The 24,506-nt window shown below is 49.9% G+C and overlaps 1 protein-coding gene across 2 annotated transcripts; it reads right to left on the bottom strand.

Moving 5' to 3' along the window:
• On the bottom strand, positions 1 to 24,506 carry ZNF783 (zinc finger protein 783). 2 transcript variants are annotated; one of them, XM_072764976.1, is made up of 8 exons: positions 24,300 to 24,469; positions 20,696 to 21,097; positions 20,486 to 20,612; positions 20,192 to 20,320; positions 11,805 to 11,933; positions 10,650 to 10,742; positions 8,279 to 8,941; positions 1 to 3,089 (listed from the first exon to the last, which is right to left on the bottom strand). In XM_072764976.1, the coding sequence occupies exons 1-8, from the start codon at positions 24,321 to 24,323 to the stop codon at positions 3,022 to 3,024; spliced, it is 1,635 nt and encodes a 544-aa protein (XP_072621077.1). In that variant the 5' UTR covers positions 24,324 to 24,469; the 3' UTR covers positions 1 to 3,021. The 2 variants fall into 2 exon arrangements, with proteins under 2 accessions (XP_072621077.1, XP_072621075.1); XM_072764974.1 differs by lacking the exon at positions 1 to 3,089 and having other exon boundaries at positions 5,677 to 8,941; positions 24,300 to 24,506.

Here is a 24,506-nt window from a genome sequence, read left to right as displayed (position 1 = left end):
TCAGTTTATCGCACTTTGCTTTATAGTGCTTCACAGATACTGTTTTTTACAAAGTGATGATTCAGGACGTCAGTGGAGGAAGTCACTGCACGTGTGGTGGAAACAGCGAGAGAACCGGCGAGGAGTGGAGCCGAGGGACTGAACGGACGAGCAGGTGCTTCTCAGGGACGAGCCAAGAAAGTGGTTTCCCGAGTTGGCCTCTTCCTGGTGGACACACCGTGAAGACGGTTGACACGACAACCAAGGATTGGGAACAGGACAGCAGCTTAGCTGGTGGAGCCCCGCGGGCCCGAGGATGGACTGTTCTGAAGGCGGCTCTCCGGGGGGTGCAGTGCCACCGAGCAGCACCGCCGGCTGCAGGGAAACCGTTCGTGCCGGGAGAGCCATCGATGCGGCAAACTGCACGGTTGGCTTGTTTTAAGGAATAAAACGAGACACAGCCGCCCGGCCTCCAGCGCCCAACCACCCTGATGGGTCAGCCCCCGGCGGCGCCAAGACCCTCCACCAGCAGAAAGATCAGGACTCGCTGAGAGCTCAGATGGCGGTCAGCGGGTTTCAGCAATAAAGTGTCTTTCGATGAAGGCGTGTAGGTTGTTGTTTCAGACACGATGCTGTTGCACACCGCACAGACTGCGGCATCGTGTGCACGTGACCTACATGCACTGGGAAACCACAGCTTTCCTTTGACCCCCTTTATTGCAACATTAGCTCTACTGCAGTGGTCCGGACCCGAACCCGTAGTATATCCCAGGTGGGCCTGTCGTGGGGATTTCTGAGGACAGACATTGGTGTCGTGGTGGAAAGAGGCCTGAGCAAGTTGTCAGGAGAGCCAGGAGGGATGGGGAACCTGTGGTCCGGGACAGGGAGTGAGGCACGCGTGGGGTCAACTCTGCTTGCACACCCCACAGGGCAGACCTGCCACAGCTCTACCTCCCACAGGCACCGCTGTAACCCCGGAGCTTGGCATCCTCCCCCAGCCCGCGGCCTTGCAGCACACGGGGACCATCTTCTGGGAGAGGATAATCTGTGGCCAGGCAAAGGAAAGGAAGGTGCCCTGCTCTGGGCTTCAGCCTCCCAACTGGGGTGAGTGGACCAAAAAAATGAACTGCTTAGTGGGAGAACTCAGGTGTGCAAGTGGAGGCAGGATGGGAGTGTGGCAGCTACAAAATCTGTTAATCGTTCTCACACAAACACGCAAGCACACACACCCTGGCTCTTTATCTACAGCCTGAAGAACTTCATGGTCCGGGCCTCAACCTCGTTTTCTGGGCCTGGGGTATCCCTGAAAAGATGCTCACATATAGCCTTCATCCGGCAGTTTCTGGAGAACTCACAGTGTGCGGAGTACAGCTGAGTCCTAGAAGTGCAAATACAAATTAGGGGAGGCCTCAGCTCACCAGAAATAAACAGGCTGGCAGGTGAGAGAAGATGTGGGGGTAAGAGCTGCCCCTGGTGCCACAGGAAGGGCAGTACAGTGAGGAGCAGGTGCCAATTCACAATCAGTCTCCATGAGACCGTGGGCATGTCATTTACCCCCTGCATTTCATTTCATTTCAGTAAATCTAACATGGGCATTAAGTATATCTTCTTCCTGCTTGAAGACAGCTGATCAAATAATCTCAAAGCGCTTTCTGTTCTCAAATCCGAGAGGCTCATTTGATTCAATAAAGGAATAAAGCTGAGGACTTTGAGCCTGGCAGCCCCGAGGAGCCAGCCTCTTACCCAGGAGACCAGAGTCCCATGATTTCCCTTCATGTGCTTGCCAAGCCCCTTGTGCCAGTCCTCCAGGCTGCACCCCCACCCACCCACTCAGAGAGCCACACAGCCACACCTTCTGTCTTCACGACCTGGAAGTACAGGTCCCCCACGCTAATGTGAGTCAGAGCCATTTCAGAGAACAGTTAGGACCAGCTCCAGCCTCCTCTCCCCACCCCGAAACTTCTGGGAAAATGCAACCTCCATCACATCTGCTTCAGATCAGAGCAGGGACCAGTGGCCAGAAGGATTCAGGGTCAACGCTCCTGGGTTCTCGTCCCCTCTCCCAGGTTCACACATACCTTCTGTGATTTCCCGGCCTCTTGCTCAGAGCTCATTCTGGAGTAGCGAGCACAACCACAGCACTCCCAGCCAGCCCACGCCATCTGCCACACAGCCATCTCTGCTGGGTCACACTTTTCTTCTGAGATTTTTCTTTTTTTTTTTTTTTTTTGAAAGATTTTATTTATTCATGAGAGACACAGAGAGAGGCAGAGACACAGGCAGAGGGAGAAGTAGGCTCCATGCATGGAGCCCAGTGCAGAACTCGATCCTGGGACTCCAGGATCACGCCCTGGTCCTAAGGCAGGCACTAAACCGCTGAGCCACCTAGGCTTCCCTCTTCTGAGATGTTTCAAGCCCTTTAAAGTCAACTGGCGATTGGTATTAAGAGCCAAGAGGTCCAGGGCCACCTGGGTGGTATGGTCAGTTAGGCATCTGACTATTGGTTTCAGCTCAGGTCACGATCTCAGGGTCATGAGATGGAGCCCCACGTCAGGCTCCACATTTGACATGGAGTCTCTCTCCCTCTCCCTCTGCTCCACCACTGCCATGTTCTTTCTCTAAAATAAATAAATCTTAAAAAAAAAAAAAAAAAAAAGTGCCAAGAGGTCAAGTTTTGGCAGACATGGCGCTCCCTCCACTCTGGGTCTGAGGACCCTGCTGAAGCCACGCAAGCCCTCTCCACCTGCACCAAGTTCCTGTATCTTGGGGACCTTCCCCTTGCTGCCTGGTGGCAATCACAGCACCCAAAAGTTGCTGTTTCTCAGCAAGTTCTTTATGTTCTCCAGTCACCTCTGCAGCAACCTGTACTCCTGCAGCAGGGTCCCCAGCACGGCCCACTTGCCCTCCAGTTGGTTCCCGAACTCCACAGCCATCTTCTCACAGTTGTTTAACTTCTTCTCAGCTGTCTCTGCCTTTCCTAGCTCTGAGGTTGGCAGCCCTGGGACTCCATGATCTCCACAATCCAAATGGTAACCAAGATGGCTAGAAAAGAGATCTCTGCAGACTGAATTGGGGGCCTCTCATGGGAGGCCAGTCCCCATGGGCCATTCCTGCAACCAGACACAAGGAGATGAATCAGCCTCCATAAGAGAGGGTACCAGAGTCATTCCCAGCTACAGGGTCCCTTGGAATGGGGGAAACTTGTTCTGGGTACCAGAAGACCTCATTGGTCAGACCCGCAAACAGACCCTAGCTGGCAGACTTTCAAAGACAGCAGACACTGGACACCACAGAGCCCCCAAGGGAAGAATCTTGAACCAAGACCCAGGGGCAATGGAAAATGAATAACAAAGCTTTACCATCATGAATGGACAGAGTGCAATGGGTTTGAATCATAGCTCTACCACATAATAGTGATGTGAGCTTAGCCAATTAACTTTTTTCCTCAAGCTGGGAACACAGCTCAGCAGAAGTTAGGAAGTGAGTGGTCCGGAAAACTTCCCAGGGGACCAATGCACACTCAGAATGGTATTTCAGGCAAGTGTTGTAGAGCAAACCCACTCCCATTACTCTGGTCTCAGAGGTAAGGTTGTCGTTCTGGCTTTGGCATCTCTAATGCCCTCCCACCCTGACATTCACTGGCACGTGACTTCCTGACCTGTTAGGGCCCTGTGACCCAGGTGCCTTGTTCACCAGCCCCAGAGAGGCCTCCACACTAGGACGCCAGGTCCTAGCTGCCAGGAAGTGGAGCCAAAGAATTGAAAGCCAGCACTTAAGAGTAGTAAGCACAAGGAAATGTTTCAAAAAATATCTTGCCCCAGGACATGGAAAATTGATCATTTATTACTAGAAGTAATAAAACAAGAAATTCAGGAATGGCTCTCTGGAGACAGCCAAGGTATAATGGAAACATTCCTGGAAATGGAACTTTACTAGAACTTGACTCAATACCTCTCCTGCCATTTGAATCCTGCATGTTTTGGGGGTAGTTGTGAGGATGAAGTGAACTAAAAGCGTGGAAATGCACTTAGCATCTATTACTGGCACATGTTATTATTAAAACAAACATTAAAAAAAACAAATATAGTTTGGGCTGCCAATCAGAATGTGTTATGAACCAAAACCCGATTATCCCAATCTTGTGCAACTGAGGTTCCTCGAATACCTCCTCCAAAGCACTTCGCAAAATGTCCAACACATACTGGGTATTGGTCTTCAGATACCTGTCCTTCCCTCCTACTCTCAAGGGACAACTGTTCCATCTCTGACTCTGGCCCCTGATCAGTACAAGGTAAGCCTGGAGGAGGAAGATCTCATCTGTACAGATTAAGGATGAACATCTTCCCTTCCTGTAAGGCCCTGTGGCAAATCTGGTGCTCAGGAATGTATCTAAAACCATTTCAAAACTATTTCTACCAGGAGATGACACTTCTACCTTCAGAGACATGGAAAAGTCTGGTGTTGATAGTTCTTGTCACACAGGCCAGGGACAGACTAAGTCAAATCTGAGCCTGAAACACATAATCAAAAGTCCTCTATAATGTAGACCCCTCCCAACAGCAATAGGAAGGACTTCTTGGGGACTTTTGGAAGAGCAAGCAGGCACTCAAATGCATCCTGACAGAAATCAGAGTCCAGGCCCAGAAGAGTTTCAGGGGATCCTCACAGTCAGGTGCAAAACCACTGCACAGGAGAAAAGCGAGGGCCCAGACAGTAGTAACCTCTCAGCATGGAAAGGGGGTGACAGTAGGGTGATGGTCTCCCTAAGGTGTCAGTTTTGGGGGCGGGGTGGGTGAGCTGAAGGACAGGTACAAAAAGGAAAGCCCCGAGGGTCTCTAGAGTGAGGACGCTTAGGGTCCATCCTCCTCTCCCACCCCCAGGACCCACAGGGCTGGCTCCAATAAAGGTCAGGGCTGCCTGGGACCTGGGAAATCTTGCGGCTAAGTCTTCACACTGGCAAGGTGCGGCCAAGAAAGGAGAAGGGACTTTATCGTTGACCTCAGCACCCCTTGCCCACTGTGCCCTGGTGGACGTCATTGCTCCACTCAGGCTGTGCCTCCCCAATTCCTGGGCACCCTCCCAGAGGGCCGCCCTTACCGGCCCAGGCCCTGCAAGGCTTCCCGACTCTCCAGTGCCCGTCAGTCCCGACCTGCAAGAGGCACATGAGGCTGTGGAACACACGGGGCTGGGGACACGCAGAGCTACGGGACACAAGGGCTGGGGGGACAGGCGGGGCTGGGGGACACACAGGACTGGGAGGACACGCGGGAGTAGGGGGACACACGAGGCTGAGGGATTCGCAGGGCTGCGGGGACACGCGAGGCTGGGGGGACACGAAGGGCTGGAGACACACAAGTAGATGCAGGCACATGCAGCGGCCGAGCAGGGTTGCGGCGTCGTGGTAGGCCCGGCAGGCGGCAGCCCTGCAGGGAGTGGACCCGCCCCGCAAACAGGAGCCCATTCCCCATTGGTCAGCCCGGGAAAGCTCCGCCCCCAAACCGCGCACCGCACCCGCATCCAGGAGCCCTCGCCCATTGGCCGGCCCGAGACCCCGCCTCCGCAGCGGACGCGCAGGTGGGCGTGGCCGGCGGCCGAATGCAGCTGATGAGGACGCGGCCCAGGACCCCGGACTGTGCGGGGCGACAGCTCACTGGGACCACCTCCCGGAGGGCAGGAAGCAGGTCGCGCGCATACTCGTTCAGTCCAACATATTTATTGAGCACCGACGAAGGCTAAGGGCCGCCCCCGTCACAGTTCTTAGGAGCCTCTAGCACCAGGACCCCACCCTTTCTTGTTTACAAATGAGGAAGCCAAGACCCGGAGCTAGGAGCGAGTCTTTAAGGCCAAACCAGGTTCTAGCCTCCAGGGTGCCGGGGCACAGCTCTGCTCCTGCACCACGCTGCATCCGTGGAGTCATTTCAGTGTCAAGAATGTTCTTTTCCCCCTTCACCCTCTGCCTGTGTCTCTGCCTTTCTGTGTCGCTCATGAATAAATAAATTTTAAAAAAAATGTTCTTTGACCACTTGAGTGCCAAGCAAACTCACAAGCCCTAACTGGACCTGGCGCTTTGCCATAAAGCCGATGGCCTGTGCCGCCCTGCAATCACTCCTGGTTTGTGCTGTAGTACCTGTATTTACACAGGGCATTTAGCATTAGAAAGGTCTACGAACTTTGAGCCTTGAGGCCCCCCCACCCCCACCCCAGGAAACACCTGAAACTAGCTCTTGCAGCAAAGGGATAAGCACAGAGCAGCTACATTTGCACCACATCCTGTCTGAACACTTGCTGACAGCCGGGCCCTGCTTGTGGGGCCCCTGGTGAGGGCTGGGGATGCCAGAGCAGACAAGCAGAATGCACAGCTGGGGAGGATGGCACCTCTTCTCCCCAAGCCCAGGAGAGCTTGGCTGGGCTCTCACCAACTTGGATACTTAACTTTTGCCCCAGAGATAAGGGCCCATTTGCCCCCAACTCTGCCCCTGACTTTGGGAGAGGTGTGAGGGTCAGAGGGGGCAACAGGAAGTAGCACAGCCAGGCACCCAGCACCTGGAAGCAGGTCTGAACGCTGGCCACTTCACACAGTACCAAGGCAAGTAAGACAACAATCAAAACAGCTGAGGATCCAGTCCTCCAGTTTAAAATCACCCAAACCAAGGGTTGGTCTGCAGGCAGCACCCGAAGTGGTGTGACTAAGAGGCACAAGACGCTAGCTGCCAAAAAGGCTTCTCTAGAAGGCCTGATGCTACTGCCCGAATTTCCACGGTTTGAACCTCATTGCTTTGGTAAGAATTTGTTCCATTGAAGTACAAAGGGCTCCTTGGGGATGTGGCCCAATGGGAAAGTCTCACCTGGCTCTGCACCCAAGGGGTCTTCCATGTGCTCCAGAAAATAAAGGTCCTTCCTGAGGGATTGATGGGTGCGAAGGGCTGGAGATCAATGTGGAATAAAAAAGGAGGCCCTGAACTGGAAAAGGAGGACAAAACCTGGCTTTCTGTTTGTCCCACTGCCTCTGAATCATTTATGACCCTGAAAACCCTAAAGTGAGGTAGGATGCACTGGGGTCACTACCCCCTTTGACAGGTGAGGAACATGAGGCCCGAGGAAGTTAAAAAACTTCATTCACATCTCCTGGCCTATCTCTGCTACCAGCCCCGAGTTCTTGGACACACACCTCTCCTTTAACGTGAAACCTGAGGCCTTGGAGCCCAGGAGTCCTGGTTGGCTGGCCAGCCTCACTCACATCAGGATCTTCCTCTCTGGGAGGGGCTTCCTGGGCTGGGTCTGCATCTCCCTCACCCCCCAAGGTGTTCTATGGGGTCCAGTCCTGGAAGTGTGCATACCCATAATACTGAGACCCTGGGGAAAGGGTCATCCACCCCGGGCCTATTTCCCCCTCTCAACTAATAACCAAAATCAACCACGGATGTTGGGATATTGGGAATCACTCCAGGCCAAAGAAAGCATAACTGGGAAGAACCTGGTGTCCAGGGCAGCAGCCAAGCACCTCCACTAACTCCTAGGCTGTACTGGACAGCCTCTCTACCATCCCCACACACAAAGAGGTTAGCAGAGTACTTTCTGCCTCTCAGAGCTCCTGGTCCCCTTTGCAACCACATATAACACAAAAGCACTAGAAAAGCTCCAAAAAGAGAAAAAAATTTCAGAATAACACAGTAGGAAACTCGAATTTCCAGTGCCTACTCTCCAAACTGTCCATTCTGCTGTGACCTGTGTACAATGTCCAAACTGCGGGCCCTCAATGTCTCTATTGCCCCCTCCTGGAAGGGCCACTAACTCCAGGCCTCTTGCCTATCTCAGATACCTGCCAAAGACTCTCACCAAAATTTGGCATCCTCTAAGCCTTAAGGGATCCTTTATAAGTCAGGAATGTAGAGAAGGCAGCAAAGAGTGACAAACTTAGGAAACAGGAAATTGAGGCATCTGGTCACACACACACTGTCACCAAAAAGGCCACTGCTTCCCATCTGAATGAAAAAAAAGATCTCTCCAAAGCTATTCCAGAACGAAGAACCAGCATCAGGCACAAGTGGAAAGGCCTGAAGGTGGACAGAGGTCCTGCCGGGGTGCCCCAGGAGAGCTGGAGGGTACCCCTGCAGGTTCTTGCCCAGTCAGCCCTCCTCGGTGTGGCTGGGCCGTGGTAGGGGTGGACTCCCAGGGAGGGCAGAGGGAGCTGGGAAGTGTGGGCCCGCCTGGCCACGGGCGTGAGTCTGCATGTGGACAGCCAGGTGGTGGTTCCGGTTGAAGGCCCGGCCACACTGGGGACACTGGTAGGGCCGCTCACCAGTGTGGATGCGCTGGTGACGGAAGAGGTCAGAGGGCCGGCGGAAGGCCTTGCCGCAGTAGGGACAAGCTGGCCAGCCCTGGCTGTTGCCTGTGTGCAGGCGCTGGTGCAGCAGCAGGCTCTTCCGCTGCTGGAAGAAGCGCAGGCACTCACTGCAGTGGTACACCTTGGTGGCCGCTGGCCTCCGCCCCATGAAGGAGCGGCCTGCCAGGGAGCGGTGGCCTCCAGGCTCCTCAGGGAGCCAGCGGATGACAGGGCCAGGCACCACCACCTCCCCGGGCTCCAGAGTGGAGTGGGCCTCCCCCCAGCCAGGTGGGCTCCCTGAAGTCTCCCTGTGCTCCTCCTCCACATGGGTCCGCTGGTGAATGGTCAGGTTAATCTTCAAGCGGAAACTCTGCCCGCAGTCAGGGCAGGGGAAGGTCCGCTCTCGCCGTCGAGGGAGAACACGGGGTGGCTCTCCAACGGAACCTGGTGGCCGTGCGTCCCCTGCCCGCACACATGGCATTCCTGCAGCATGAAGCTGGCTGGGGCCCCCAGTCCCACTCCTCAGCCCCTTGGACATTCTGCACATGGTCTGGCTCCGGGACTCCTCCAGGAAGAGCTGCTCAGGCATCATCTGGTCCTCAGATTGTGCTTCTGTCTTGATGACCACACCACCACCACCTGGAGAAAGGAATCTCCATTGATTTCAAGTGGGCCACATTAACCCCCACCCAGGCCACTGCACCCAGTCCTGGCCTCCAGCACATCTCTAGTCGCATCTGCACCCACCCTCTGCTCCTGTCTTCCCAGAGTCCTTTCTCTTCTGAGCGCTCACAGCACAGATCAGGGACCCAATTCACTTGGCCCTACCAAGCAGACACTGCCTCCTAACATCATCCAGTCTGTTAATTGTCATGTGGCCCAGATGCTCCAATGGCCCATTCCTGGAGGTCAAGCTATGGACATCAGGATAGAGGAGACAAAGCTTCAAAAATAGGAGCCAAGGAGCCAGCGGGGTCAGAGGTCAGATGGAGTGAAAGACAACAGGTGGAAGGGTACAGGGGAGACCCTGGACCCTGAGATACTCTGGCTGCACAGGATCCCCGAGAGTTCTGACAACGTTAGTCCCTAATGAGCCCTGGAGTCGTCAGACTAGGTAAGAAACCTCAGGCCTGGAGGTGGTAGCGGTCTTAGCCATACTCTGAGCTGCTCATCCACATAACAAATCTACACTGAGCACCCCCATTATTGGTTTCTCTGACCTCCCCCGGTGTCCAGCAGCTCCGCTGTTGCAGCAGAAGGTTTGTTCAAAGACTGACAGTGGACCTTACCCTCTGCCTATTAAAACAGAACCTGTAGCCCTTTACAAGCAATTTCCAAGGTCTAGGGCAGAACGATTTCTATCTATTCTTGCTGAAGCATGAACTTAAATTCCCAGGAGACTGCTGCCGAGGAGTGAACCCCTACCTGCTGAACCCTCTGGGCCAGCACCTGATGTCAGGACCCCAGGGGTCTTTGCTCAGTGCAGCTGCCCGGCAACCCTCACAAATAACTCCTGACGGAACTTTATGTCTATGTTAGAAATGACCCAGCTATTTGTATTTGGTCCTAGAGTTACAGCATCAGTTAAGAGTCTATAAGAATCATCTAAACTTTCCATCTAAATTGTTGCACTTAAAAAATAATAAATAAATAAATAAATAAATAAATAAATAAATAAATAGTTGCACTTAATGGGCTCCCGTGCTATTCCTAAACTTAGGGAGGAGTGTGGGTCCTGGGCCGCACTCCATGGAAGACCAAGGTTCCCAGACCTCTCCGTGGGAGGCCCATCTCCAGCTTGGGACTCCCACCACACCACAACCCCACGGTGGGCCCACCCCTCACCTCTGCCTACCCTCAGAGCTGGTACCAGGATGGAACCAGGGGAGAACAGGATTCCTTTCTATGAGGACAGAAAAATACCCCAAAGCCAGAATGAGCAGTAACTGCTTTCTTTTTTCCTGCTCATCAGAGTGTGAGTCTGGTTTTATGAACTCCAGGCGGGGAAACTAAATTTAAATCACAGGCCACCACATACAAACTGCAAGACATTGGAGGCTGTGCACCTGGACCACTCCACAGGGTTGCTGTGAGGCCTGTCACCAGACCACAAACCTGGTGCATGCAGCTTGTTTTCAAGCAGCACCTTGCCACCAAGCCAGACATGACAGAGGAGGACCAGGACCTAGATGGTCTGGGCCTCCAAGAGCCCCAGGGAACAGTATCTGGGAATTCAGGAGGAAGCCCCTCCTCAGGGCCCCCTGAGCCACCTCCCAACCCGCTCCCAAGGGCCCCTGGGCTCCTTTGAAGTGCTGCTGTGGCCACAGGGCCTCCTCCCATTACTCACCTGGCCCCAAGCTGGGCAGGTTGTTCCTGAGAGAGGAGGTTGGAGACTCCTCACCTGAAGATTCTTCCTCCTGTTTAACTGAGGCTGGAGGCCCTGTGAGAGAGACTCTGTGAGGGCCTTTCCTGACACCAGGCTCTTGCAGGATGCCACCGGCATCTCTAAGCAGAGCCCAGGCATGCTCAAATGCCCACCAGGAAGAGGGGGCCCAGGGCTCTGCCCAGAGGACTGCCCACTCCCCGGCCTCCGCTTCGGAGGTGAGAGGAGAGCTGCGAAGGCCAAGCCCCCAGGTCCCATCTGGGCCAGTGCTGACCACTCCCATCACCCTGATGGATCTCAAAAGGACAGAGGGTTTGGGGAGGCCCCTGAGGAACAGCTCCAGGTCTGCAATGGAGCAGAGACAGTGAGAAGAAGGTCCTCTCTCCTTACAGACTGGGAAGGAGGGACAGGGGTGGGGACCAGGAGGATCATCCTCACCCTCAGGGAGCTCATGTTCACTGGGGGAGATTCACAGAAATAGCTGGAGAGAAAGACTGCAAAGTCAAGCCTCTAGGAAGGAGGAGAACAGGGGGCAGAAGAAGCCAAGCTAGCAGAGTGCAGACAAGGCTCTGTACCACGTGATGGGCTAAATGCTCTCGGAGTTATACTCTATTTTCATGACAGGATAGACAGGAACTTCCTTTACACACAAGCAGACAGAGCTCACTGGAAGGGAGGATTGAAGCCACAGAGCCCCTCACAGGCCTCCAGAAAGAGGACATTTACTGAGGAATGTACACGCCAGCACTGTTCGAGGCAAACAACACAGACTGTCCAGTTAACAGAACCATCGTAGGAAACCTGAGGAGGCCCAGTGCCTGGCCCCGTGTGCCTGGCCCCTCACTGCAGCCAGGCCAGAGTGCCTGGTTCCCAGCCTCAGGGACCCACACTTTTGCTCAGACCATTTTCTCCTGCTGAAAATGCCTTGTTCCCATGCAGCATCTACCATTCCTCTAAGGCCCATCTCAGGGGTCCCCTTCCCAGGAAGCCTGTCCAGCTCAGCCAAGCCTTGTCCCCAACCACCCCTTCCACCTTCAAGCTTTAGCACTTGCTCCAGTGGCACCTGCCTGCCACTGTTGTTGATGCTATTCACAATGCCGCCTGGCAGCTCTCACTTACCAGTGCTCGCTCCAGGTAGGGTTACCCTTGTTTCTGAATCTTGCTGATGCTTGGAGGCCTGCCCTTCTTTTGGCTCCTCCTGGGCAGGGATGATGGGGCTGAGGATGTGCTCTGGGTGTGGAGGGAGGCCTGGAAAATGCACATCAATGACACTAAGGACAACACAGAGATGCCCCCTGAGGCAGGAGCCTGTGAGGAATGGCCAACTGTAATCAATGGGACTGGGGTGGAGGCATCGGGTCAAAGACAAGTTTTGATACTTAAGTGAACTTCACTGATCCTTAGTGGATAAAAGAGAAGGAAAAGGTACAGCACAGAAACATCTGATCATACAGACAAGTCATGACATGGCAGGGCTAAGGATGTGGCTTTTTAGGGCTTCCCAACTCAGAACAACACAACAGTAGCTTCCAGTCCAAAGTCCTATACCAGGCTGATATATATAGATCCCCTTGGAAGCACCCCAAGATTCTCACTGTAGTTCTGGGTAGGCCTAGGAAGTATGCATTTTTTTAAAGATTTTAATTTTGGGGCACCTGGGTGGATCAGCAGTTGAATGTCTCTTTGGCTCAGGTCGTGATCCTGGGGTCCTGGGATCAAGTCCCACATCAGGCTCCCCACAGGGAGCCTGCTTCTCCCTCTGCCTATGTCTCTGCCTCTGTGCATCTCTCATGAATAAATAAAATCTTAAAAAAATTTTTTTTTTTTTATTTGAGAGAGAGAGGAAGATAGAGGTGGGGGGTGCAGAAATGGAGAAGCAAACACTCTGCTGAGCAAGTTGTTCAATCCCAGGACCCCAGGATCACAACCTAAGCTGCAGGCAGCCGCCTAACCAACTGAGCCACCCAGGCACCCATTAGTATACATTTCAAAAAAGCTTCCTAGGTCAAAGAGATGAACAAAGAATTCACAGAATAAGAAATTTAAATGGTCCATAAACAGAAAGATACTCAACCACACACATATAAGAGAGGTAATGTTAAAAAAAAAAAAACACTGTTGCCAGGGTGCCTGGGTGGCTCAGTTGGTTAAGCAGCTGCCTTTGGCTCAGGTCCTGGGATCAAGCCCCACCTCCAGGCTTCCTGCTTAGTGGCGAATTTGCCTCTTACACTCCCTCTGCCAGCAGGCCCCCTCATGCTCTCTCTCTAATAAACAAATGAAATATTAAAAAAAAAAAAAAAAAAAAAAAAAAAAAAAGCAGGGGAGGATTAAACACCATAACCAAGTGGAGTGTATTCTTGGAATGCAAGGCTGGTTCAACATATAAACTAGATCAATGGAATATACCACATTAACAGGATGAAGGAAAACACCCCCTGATCATCTCAATTGATGCAGAAAAAGCATCTGACAAAATTTAACACCCTTTCATGATAAAACCACTCAATAGACTAGACACAGAAAGAAACTATCTCAACATAATAAAAGCCATATTTGAAAAACCAACAGTGAACATAACATTCAATGGTCAAAGAATGAAAGCTTTTCCTCTAAGATTAGGAACAAGGCAAAGATATCCACTTTTAAAACTATCTATTCAACAAAGGACTCAAAGTCCTGGCCAGAGCAAGCAAGCAAGAAACAGAAATAAAAAACATCCAAATTGGAAAGGAAGTAAAATTATCTCTTCAAAGATGATATATGCAGAAAACCCTAGAGATTCCACAATGAACTGTAAGAACTAGCAAATGAGTTAAGCAAATAAGCAGGATAAACATCAACATACAAAAATCAGTTGTATACACTAATAATAAGCAATCTGAAAAGGAAATTACAAAAGCAATTCCACTTATAATAGTATCATAAAGAATGAAATACTCAGGAATTTAACCAAGGAGGTAAAAGACTTTTTTTTTTAATTTTTATTTATTTTTTATTTTATGATAGTCAGAGAGAGAGAGAGAGAGAGAGAGAGAGAGGGAGGCAGAGACATAGGCAGAGGGAGAAGCAGGCTCCATGCACCAGGAGCCCGACGTGGGATTCGATCCCGGGTCTCCAGGATCGCACCCTGGGCCAAAGGCAGGTGCCAAACCGCTGCGCCACCCAGGGATCCCGGTAAAAGACTTTTATAATGAAAACAAAACACTGGGATGCCTGGGGGCTCAGCAGCTGGGCATCTGCCTTTGGCTCAGGGCATGATCCTGGGTCTGGAGATCTAGTCCCACATCAGGTTCCCTGAGAGGAGCCTGCTTCTCTCTCTGCCTGTGTCTCTGTCTCTCTCTCATGAATGATAAATAAGTCTTTAAAAAAAAAAACTACAAAAAAATAATAAAAAATAAAAATAAAATAAAAATAAACTACAAAACACTACAGAAAGAAATTAAAGTAATAAATAAATGGAAATATAGCATGCTCATGAATTGGAAGGCTTAATATTGTTACGGTGTTGATACTACCAAACTGACCTACAGATTCAATGCAATTTCTATCAAAGTCTAAATGACATTTTTTTAGAGAAATAGAAAAACCCATCTTAAAATTCATATGGAATCTCAAGGGACCCCAAAGAGCAAAAATAGTAGAACAAAGTTGAAGGACTTCCTGATTTCAAAACTTACTATTAAAGGTCACCATAATCATAACAGTGTGGTAGTGCTGGCATAGATAGAATTAATAAATAGAACCAAGACATAAACTTTCACATATCTGGTCAAATGATATTTGAGAAGGGTCCCAAGACCACTTAATGAGGAAAGGACTGTCTTTTCCACAAATGGTGGTGGGAAAACTGCATATCCACATACAAAAGAATAAAGTTGGATCCTTATCTAACTCCATATACAAAAACGAACTCAAGGGGTGCCTGGATGGCTCAGCAGTTGAGCATCTGCCTCGGATCAGGTTGTGATCCCGGGGTCCTGGGATGGAGTCCCATATTGAGCTCCCCACAGGGAGCCTGCTTCTCCCTCTGCTTCTGTCTCTGCCTCTGTGTGTGTGTGTCTCTCATGAATGAATGAATAAATCTTTAAAAAAAAAAAGCCCAACTAACTCAAAATGAATCAAAGACCTATGCGTAAAACATAAAACTCTTAGACTAGATTTGACATGGATTTCTTGGATAGGACACCAAAGACACAGGTAACAGAAGAAAAAAATAGACAAACGGACTCCATGAAAACTTTAAATTTGTGCATCAAAACACACTATCATCAGTAAAGAGGCAATCCACAGAATGGGAGAGATATTTGTGAGTCACATATCTGATAAGGGATTAATACCCAGGATATGCAGAGAGCTACTAAAACTCAGTAACAGGAAAATGAACAACTCTACTCAAAAATGGGCAAAGGACTTGAATAAATGTTTCTCCAAACAAGATGTACACATGTGCCAAAAAGCACAGGTAAAGATGCTCAACGTCACTCATCATTAGGGAAATGCAACTCAAAACTACAATGAGATACCACTTCACACTCATTATGATGGTTACCATTAAAAAGAAACAACAGAAAATAGTAAGTGTTGGCAAAAATGTAGAGAAACTGGAACCCTTGTACACTGCTGGTGAGATTATAAAATGGTACAGTCACTGTGGAAAACAGCATAATGGTCCTCAAAAAATTAAAAATAGAATTACCATGATCCAGCAATTCCACTTATTTTTATTGTTTTTCCCCCCACTTCTAAGCCAAAAAGAAATGAAGGCAGTGTCTCTTAAGAGGTATTTGTGTGTCCATGATCATAAGCAGCGTTATTCACAACAGCTAAAACACAGAAACAACCCATGTATCCATTGACAAATGATGGATAAGCAAAATGTGGTATTCACATACAGTAGAATATTTAGACTAAAAAAGGAAAGAAGTTTTGACACCTGCTACAATACGGATGAAACTTAAGAACACTACGCTGAATGAAAGAAGCCAGTCATGAAAAGACAAATGCTGTGCGATTCCACTTCTATGAGGTACTTGGAGTAGGCAAAATCAGAGACAGAAAGAACTGTGGTTGTCAGGGGCTTTGGAATGGGGCAGATGAGGATTACCATTTAATGAGTATAGAGTTTCAGTTTTATAAGATGAAAAGAATTCTGGAGATGGATGGTGGTGATGGGAGGGGGGGACTGCAGGACATTATGATGTATCTAATACCACCAAACAGTACACCTAAAAATGGCTAAGATGGCAACTTTTATGTTATGTGTATTTGACTACGATAAGGAAAAGAGAAAACAAAACAGAAATGAAATATTGATACACACGGATGAACCCTGAAAACATTACGCTAAGGGAAAGAAGCCAGAGTCAAAAGACCATGTATTGTAAATTCCATTTCTATGAAGCATCCAGGCTCGGCAATTATATAGCCAGGAAGACTTGTTATCGCTTACAGCTGGAGAGTTAGGAAGGGGCTGGTGGTGACAGCCAGACGGTACAGCGTTTGTTTTGGAGGTGATGAAAGTGTTATAAAATTGACTGTGGGGTTTACTGGTTGCACGTATCGATGAATAAGCTAGAAACCACTCGACTGTACAGGTTAAATGGGAGAGTTGTACAGTGACTTAATTATAGCTAATAAAGCTGTTACTTAAAGCTACACAGAAATATTAAGCAGACATATTCTTACATATTAGGCAGACAAAAATTCCACAAGTTTGACCACATTCTCTTTGGCAAGGCCAGGCCTTCTTTCAGAACACTGAAGGAGATGCAAATGATATAACCTCCATGGAGGGGTATTTGGTGATAAATTTTCAAAAATTTACATATTTATCTCTGAACCTTAACTGTAGCTTCTAGAAATCTATCCCAAAGATACATTGGCAAAAATATGAACTGCCTTACGCACAAAGTAGTCACTACAACATTATTTATATCACCAAAATATTGGAAGTATGCCAAGTGTCCACCAGTAGGGACTGGTTAAACAAACTATGGTATACGACACCATGGAACAATTCTGCATCCACAAAAAAAGGGAGGAAGATCTCTACATACATGTATGAAGTGATCTCCAGGAGAAACTGTGTGAGACAGGGATGGGTGGAGACACATGTACCTGTGTTACTGATCTTTGCAAAAGGAAACACCAGAATTATAAAGAAGAAACTAATAAGAATGGTTATCCATAGGTACAAGAAGGGGATGAGAATGGAAATAAGACTTCCCTGAATGTATTCTGTTAAACCATTTTGACTTTGCAAACACAACATGGCTTATATATTCAAAATGTTAAATGAAAAGGTAAAAAGAGCCACTTCTAAGAATCTAAAAATAGAGGCACCTGAGTGGCTCAGTTGGTTAAGTGTCTGCCTTCAGCTTAGGTCATGCTCCCAGGGCCCCACGTGGGGCTCCCTGCTCAGCGGGGAGTCTGCTTCTCCCTCTCCCTCTGCCCCTCCCCCATCATGCAGGCTAAATAAATAACATCTTTTAAAAACAGATTTTTTTAAAAAACCGAAAAATACATAGAAACAAATAAACTTAACTGTATATTGAGTTGGTGACATAACCACATAGAGATAATAATTATTTCAAGTGACTTTAAGTGGTAGAATTTCGTCTGTAAGTCCTGAATGGAATGCATTCAGAGGACAAAAAGAGCTTGCAAAGAAACTCAGCCTTCAGTCAGAAGTCTAATTGTTTAAGATTTCCATGTAAAAGAAAAGAGATTGGGGGGTGGGGGTGACTGGGTGGCGGGCACTTGACAGGATGAGCACTGGGTGTTATTCTGTATGTTGACAAATTGAACACCAATAAAAAATAAATCTATTTTAAAAATAAATAAATAAAATAAAAGAGATATACAAGTATAAGATCAAAGAACATGGGACACCTGGGTGGCTCAACTTTGAGCATCTGCCTTCCACTCAGGGCGTGATCCTAGGGTCCTGGGATTGAGTCCCACATTGGGCTCCCTGCGTGGAACCTGCTTCTCCTTCTTGCCTGTGTCTCTGCCTCTCTCTCGCTCTCTGTGTCTCTCATGAATAAATAAAATCGTTAAAAAAATTAAATTTGAATGAGAAATAGCACTATGGACTCAATTTTTTCCTTTTCAAAAATACATATTTTCTAAAAAAATTTTTTTTTAATTCTGAAAAAACCCTAGAAGTAATGGCAAAAATGAGCAACTACCAGCACTCATATTGTGGTCTCCAAATAGCATTCGTTGCTGAAAGGAATCAAAACTCCTTGGAGAAATCTGTATTCTGGGTCTGGGGCAAGAACTATGCTAGATGATTCCAGAACATCTTATGGTATCTGAAAGCCACAGAAGTCACATCAAAATGGCCTACGGGCCAACTTGAAGGCGCTCCCATGAGCTAAACATGGGACAAGTTAAGCACAAAAAATAATGGCTGTGAAAGACTGGCATATATAAAATATTCAACAGTCTATGAAGTCATTAAAAAAAAGAAAAAAAAAAAAAAGCCCAAGTATCGGTCACCTTTGAAGGCTTCTAAGGTAGTAACTCTTCATTCTGAAAACTGATGAAGGAAAAGAATTAAGCTTTTATCCTGCCTTTTCTGTACAGACTGTATTTCAGGGTAACTAAGAGTTGATCAGGGAAATTCTTCTTTATAAAAGAATTTCAGCTATTCTGTGCGTAAGTAGGACAGACTCTTAACATTCTGCAACCCCTCATAGAGTAACAAATCTGGGCAACAATGTTCAATGACTATTACAATCATTAGGTGAGAAGGTGACAGGGAGCTTTGTAAGGACAGGGCTCAGGATCCAGAGAAGGCAGGCAGGCAGGGGCTAGCAGGGAGTACACAGCCCCACCTCTGAAGTCATCCTGCCCATAAAGTTCAGCCGAAATCTAAAGAAGCCTCTTGATCTACCAGTTTATAGGAAATGCAAGAAACAGAAGAATAAATGACACCACATCCAAAATATGGGAAGTAACGGCATTTAAAAAGATAAATGGTGTAAGAACGTCAACAAATAAAGGACATGGAAGGAGATCTGAGGATGGTCAATCACCTGAGGAGCGGAGCAACAAAATGTGGTGAATGCGGTGTACCCACACAGATATGGACGCAGGCACAATGTGCATAAACCTAAACACACATTCAGTGAAAAGAGGCTGACACAAAAGGTCACACACAGTATGACTCCATTTAAGTGAAATGTCTAGGGACACTCGGGTAGCTCAGTGGTTGAGCATCTGCCTTGGGCTCAGGTCATGATCCTGGAGACCTGGGATCAAGTCCTATGTCAGGCTCCCCGCAGGAAGCCTGTTTCTCCTTCTGCTTGTGTCTCTGACTCTGTGTGTCTCTCATGAATAAATAAAATCTTAAAAAAAAAAATAAGTGAAATGTCTAGAACAGGCAAAGCTAAGACACACGGAATAGATCAGTAGCTGCTTAGCTAGCTGCCTAGCTAGCTGCTACGGAGCAGGGGGAGGGAAAAGGGAAGTTAACTCCCGTGACTACAGGTTTCTCTCTGGTGGGCAAGAGAGGTTCTAAGAACAGCTTATGGTGATGGTCAAAAAACTGTGAATACAGTAAAACACCGAGCAGTATACTTTAATTATTGAATTGGATGGTCTGTTAACTAAATCTCAATAAAGCTGTTAAACCTGGCATTGGGGGGAGGTTTTCACAGGCTTCATAACAGACTTTTTATAAACCGAATACAACAGGTGGACTCTGGTATACTAGAATTAGGACCCAGCACCTGCAGAAAACAGTTTTGAGACAACTGGGGAAAAGAGAACGTGGGCTAGGGATTAGATGTTAATCTGCTGGGTGTGACAGTGATATCTGGGTTGTTTAGAGAAAGGGAAGAGACAGTGAAGCCAGTGTAGCCAACCCCTGGTCACTGTTGAATGTGTGTGACGATCACTTGGAGGCTCACTGTACTCTTCTACTTCCATTTATTTTTTAAAACTTAAAAAAAAAAAAAAAAAAACAGCCCAGAAGACTCTGATGGGCTGCCAACTTTGGAACCACTGTCCCATACCTTACTAGCTCTCAGGATGAAGTTGGCTTGGCTGCTCCCCTGAGAGGGCCATTTCCACAAAGGGAAGCCAGTACACAACAGGCCTTAGAGCTCCAGGTTCAAGTTGGGGAGCTGAGGTGGAAGGGGCAGGCAAGAGGGGCAGCAATAATGCTGCTGCTAGCAGTATCACTGTCAGTAATAAGCCCCCACTTACATAATGCTCAATAAGTATGAGCTTTACGTCTGCCGTGTCATGCAGTCCTCACAACAACCAACCACACGACACCAGGACTGCTGGCCACTCACTCAGAAGCAGAAACAGTACAGCTCAAAGACAAAAGCTCTGCACCCGCCCCGACCAGGCTGGCCTAAGACAGAGTGGGCCCCACTTTGGGTTAAGGGCTTGTGATCCCTTCCTGGCCTCACAGCACATCTGGAAAGCCCAGGAGAGCAGGACTACGATTCAGTGTGCCCCGCTCACTCCCCCACCTCACCCCCACTCACCAAGGCTTGGCCTCCTTGGGCATGCTGCCTCCCTCTTATTTCCCTCCTCCTGGCCCCATGGGCCTTCAGGACAAGGCTCCTCTCCCCTCTCCATCTGGGTCAGGATGTCTGGTTTGGAGATGGCATAATCTGCACACAGAATGGAAAGAGAGCTGGGTCAAGACTGGACACCTGCCACCCAGCTACTCAGAGAGATGGAGAGACACTGAGAAAAACAGCACTGAAAGCAAAGACACAGACTTCTGGAGGCCAATCTGTGGACGCAGACCCAGATCCCCACCTATGCAGCCTTACCCAGGGACACCAGCATCTCATAGTTGCCCCGCATCACGTGCTTGTAGAGCTCCTTCTGCCAATTATCCAGCTTGCCCCACTCCGGCTCAGAGAAATACACGGCCACATCATCAAAGGTCACGGGCACCTGGAACAGTGTCACGCACGCTCACCCACACACTTACAGGCACCACCCCTCAGGCCATCCCACCCCAAGTGCCCAAAAGATACCTTAGGGACCTCCCCTTTGCTGCCTGGCGGAAGCCGCAGGATCCAGAAATTTCGATTTTTCAGCAGGTTCTCCATGTTCTCCAGCCGCCTCTGCAGCAGCCCGTACTCCTGCAGCAGGGTCCCCAGCACAACCCACTTGCCCTCCAGCTGGTTCCCAAACTCCATGGCCGTCTTCTCACAGTCCGCCAGTTTCTTCTCGGCCGTCCCCGTCCGCCCCTCCAGGGTCAGCAAGCGGGCCAGGCAGGAGTCCACCTTCTTCTCCAAGGCCTGGATGGCGGCCACCACGGTCCACAGTGTGATCTCCGTGGAGTATAGGTATGAGTTCTTCTCAGCTGCTGGCTGGGGTGACAAAGAAGGCGTCGAAGGGCTTTCGTCCTCTGTTTGCTTGTCCCTCTCTGGAGCCTGTCCACAAGAAGAGAAAGGGGAGATATTATCAGAATGATACAATCAAAACACATACTTCAGAAAGAAGCCTCAGCTGTTCCGGCAAAGCCCCACGTGGGATCCTAAGGGCCAGTCAGGCAGCAGTGTGGGACGGGAGGCAGGGACATCAGTTAGGAGTGCAGCCTCAGGACCGGAAACACTGGCGGGACCAAGGTGTTAGCAAGTGGAAAGTGGGAGAAAATATCTGCAGTTCTCAGGTGGGCTTCCATGTTGGGTCCTAGTCTCCTGTCTCACACCCAGAGGCCGGGTTCAACCAGCAACTCTGCTGCTCCCAAGCTGGCTGGCTCGGGGAAGGTTTTTCACACACCCTTCAATTTCACTTCCACATCTAGAAAATGGTACTTACGTGGGAGGATTGTGAGAATTTCTTTTTTTAAGATTTTATTTATTCATGAGAGACACAGAGAGAGAGAAGAGAGGCAGACACAGGCAGAGGGAGAAGCAGGCTCCTTGCAGGGAGCCAATGTGGGACTTGATCCTGGGACTCCAGGATCACACCCTGGGCCGAAGGCAGGCGCTAAACCACTGAGCCACCCAGGGATCCCCAGGATTGTGAGAATTAATGACACAATCCTCACCAGTGTCTAGCGTGTGGGAAATACTCAATGCACACAAAGCCCCATGTTGATTTGATTAAGATGATAATGATGTTGACAATGCTGATGATGATGGTTCTGGCTCAGGGACTCAGCAAGAAAGAGTTCACATGGGCTTTTCTCCTCCACCTCTTTCATTCCCTCACCTTTAGGCACCTTGGAAAGAGCTTCTAAAGTGCCTCAGCTCACACCAGTGCCTGGTGCATGAGCCAGAGTGTGTGCAACGGCCTGGTCCCAAGTACCTTGTACTAAAAGCCTTTTTGGAAGAATGAAGTGACCTCTCACCTGTCCCCTTCACTCACTCTTCATGGTCAGACCACCTCAAGTTCTCTCTGACTTCCAAAATTATCTCAAATCCATCCTCTTCTCCACTGTCATCACTTGGTCCCAGCCGCAGCAATGCCCCCTAACTCCCCCACTTCACCTCCTCCTCCTCAGTACACTTTCCCAGAGCAGTCAGGAAGTGTTTAAAAATACAGGCTAGGGATCCCTGGGTGGTGCAGCGGTTTGGCGCCTGCCCAGGGCGCGATCCTGGAGACCCGGGATCGAATCCCACATCAGGGTCCCGGTGCATGGAGCCTGCTTCTCCCTCTGCCTATGTCTCTGCCTCTCTCTCTATGACTATCATAAATAAATAAAATAAAAATACAGGCTAGATCATTTTAGGCCCCTGCTTAAAACTCTTCAGTAGCTTGCCAGCATACTTCGAGCAGAATCCACACCACTTCTTGTACCTCCACCTGCCTCTCTAACCTTATATATACTACACTCCAGCCACCTCGGCCTCCCTGGATTCCTAACACGCACCTCACTCTCCTCCATGCATGTGTTAGTTCCACCCCACCCCACCTAGCTACCTACCTACCTCTCTGTGCATCTGGCTTCCTCTTATTTTTAAGGCTCCGGCAACTCAAAGCCTTCTAGAAACCTTCACTGACTGGCAAAGCTGAAAGAGGACCTTGTGAGTCCCTTCTTTGACAGCACTAAGGACTCAAGACAAGTCCATGTGTGGTTTGTTTCCTGCAAAACCCAAGTTCTCCAAGGGTCACTGTTGTATTCTCAGCTTCTAAAAGAGTGCCTCAATCACTGCAGATGCTCAATGAATACCTACTGAATGAATGAATAACCTCACAACATTCATTCAGTACCAACTACTGAACACCTGCCTTGTAAAGGTGCAATAGGGGAATGCAGAAAAAATTATGTGGTTCTTCCTTTTCCAGGAGAAAAATTCTGTATAGAAACAGTCATGATAAACCACAGTATGATATGATGGGCTGACAAGAGTTGGGGGCACATCTGTTCTGTTTGGGGAGTTTCTCGGGAATCTCAGGTACTCTAATTAAAGACCGCAGAAGGGAAGGAGTGTATGGATAGGAATAGCCAGAGAAAGTCCTGGGGAGTGGTCCTGGGCTAGGTGGAAGCTGATGATGTCACCAGTGCAGTTACAGAAATGGCTTGGGGGGTATTCCCCAGGGGACAGGGCCACAAACTGCAGTACTCCCCACCCCCCTTCTTTCCCTAGCACTCCGGGAATCCTAAGGGAAGGACACACCAAACTCATTAAAGGAAAGGGACGGGAAGTTCCTCCTTCAAAAGGATCCCCCAAGATCAAGGTTTCAGAAACTTCACTAAGATGTATTAATAATAACAGAAGGCACCTATTGAGCGTTGTATGCAAGTGATTTTCTATAGCCAAAGGATTCTTTTCTCCAAATTGGGCATACTGCCCATTACCGGCCAACATTATAAAGTCATCCAAATAATTCAATCCAACACGCTAATCTCAAAAAAAAAAAGGGGGGGGGGGACACCTGGGTGGCTTGGCGGTTGAGTGTCTGCCTTGGGCCCAGGGCGTGATCCCAGGATCCAGGATGGAGTCCCACATCGGGCTCCTTGCATGGAGCCTGCTCCTCCCTCTGCCTGTCTCTGCCTGTCTCTCTCTCTCTCTCTCTGTGTGACTATCATATATTTAAAAAAAAAAAAAAAAAGTCCCTACACTCCCTCTCGTAAGCAGCATTCAGCACCTTTCTCTTAGGTAAAAGTACAACACTGGGTACCTTCACCGGGATGCAATCCCGAAGTTCTGGCCTAGACGTCGGGCTGCTGGGCCGTGGCCCCGACCAGGTGAGCGACCTTGGGCCGGTCCCTTCCCCGAGCCCGACCGGCTGTCAGAACCGCAGGGGCCTGGCGACCTGTCCGCCCTGCGTGCCTCCAACGAGACAATGGACGGGGGCACAGCCGCTCTGCTCCAACCACGGCCTGTCATCGGAAGCGCCGCGGAGAAGCCTGGCCAGTCCCCCGCCGTCGGGGCCGCCTCCCCTGCCGTTTGGGCCGCCCGGTCGGTCGGTCGTCCCGAAAGCCGGGCCCGGACGCAAACCGGGGCGGCGGGGCGGACAGGGCAGGCGCGGCGGGGCGGGCGGCGGCCTGGGCGGAGGCGGCGGGCAGGGAGGCCGCGCGGCGGGGCCGCTCCACGCCGGCCGGGCGGAGACCCTCACGGGCCCTCGCGGCGGCTGAGGCGGCGGCCCTGGCCCGTCTGGGCGTCCGCGCGCCGGGGCGCTTACCCGGGCGGGCGCCGCTTCGGCCATGGCTGCTCGCGTCCCTCTGTCGGCGGCTCTGCTCGGCCGGGCCTGGCGGGCCTGGCGCAGCGCGCAGGCGGAGGCGGAGCGGAGCCGCCCAGCTTCGGAGCTCCTGCCGGGAGGCCGCGAGCTGCGTCCGAGCCACGTGCCCCGTCGGCCCTTTAAACAAGAGCTGCGCTCGCGGCCGGGCCC

Source organism: Vulpes vulpes, chromosome 7, assembly GCF_048418805.1.
Source record: "Vulpes vulpes isolate BD-2025 chromosome 7, VulVul3, whole genome shotgun sequence".
Taxonomy (NCBI): Eukaryota; Metazoa; Chordata; class Mammalia; order Carnivora; family Canidae; genus Vulpes; species Vulpes vulpes.
Note: the sequence above shows the minus strand (reverse complement) of the source record. Positions and strands in the feature narration are given on the sequence as shown.

Excerpts from the sequence above, each read along its gene's own strand:
- ZNF783 (XM_072764974.1), bottom strand. The coding sequence starts at position 24,323 with ATGGCCGAAGCGGCGCCCGCCCGG. Across the intron at positions 21,098-24,299 it reads CCGAAGCGGCGCCCGCCCGG|GCTCCAGAGAGGGACAAGCA; the intron begins GTAAGCGCCCCG and ends TCTTGTGGACAG. Across the intron at positions 8,942-10,649 it reads CCTGCCCAGCTTGGGGCCAG|GTGGTGGTGGTGTGGTCATC; the intron begins GTGAGTAATGGG and ends TCCTTTCTCCAG.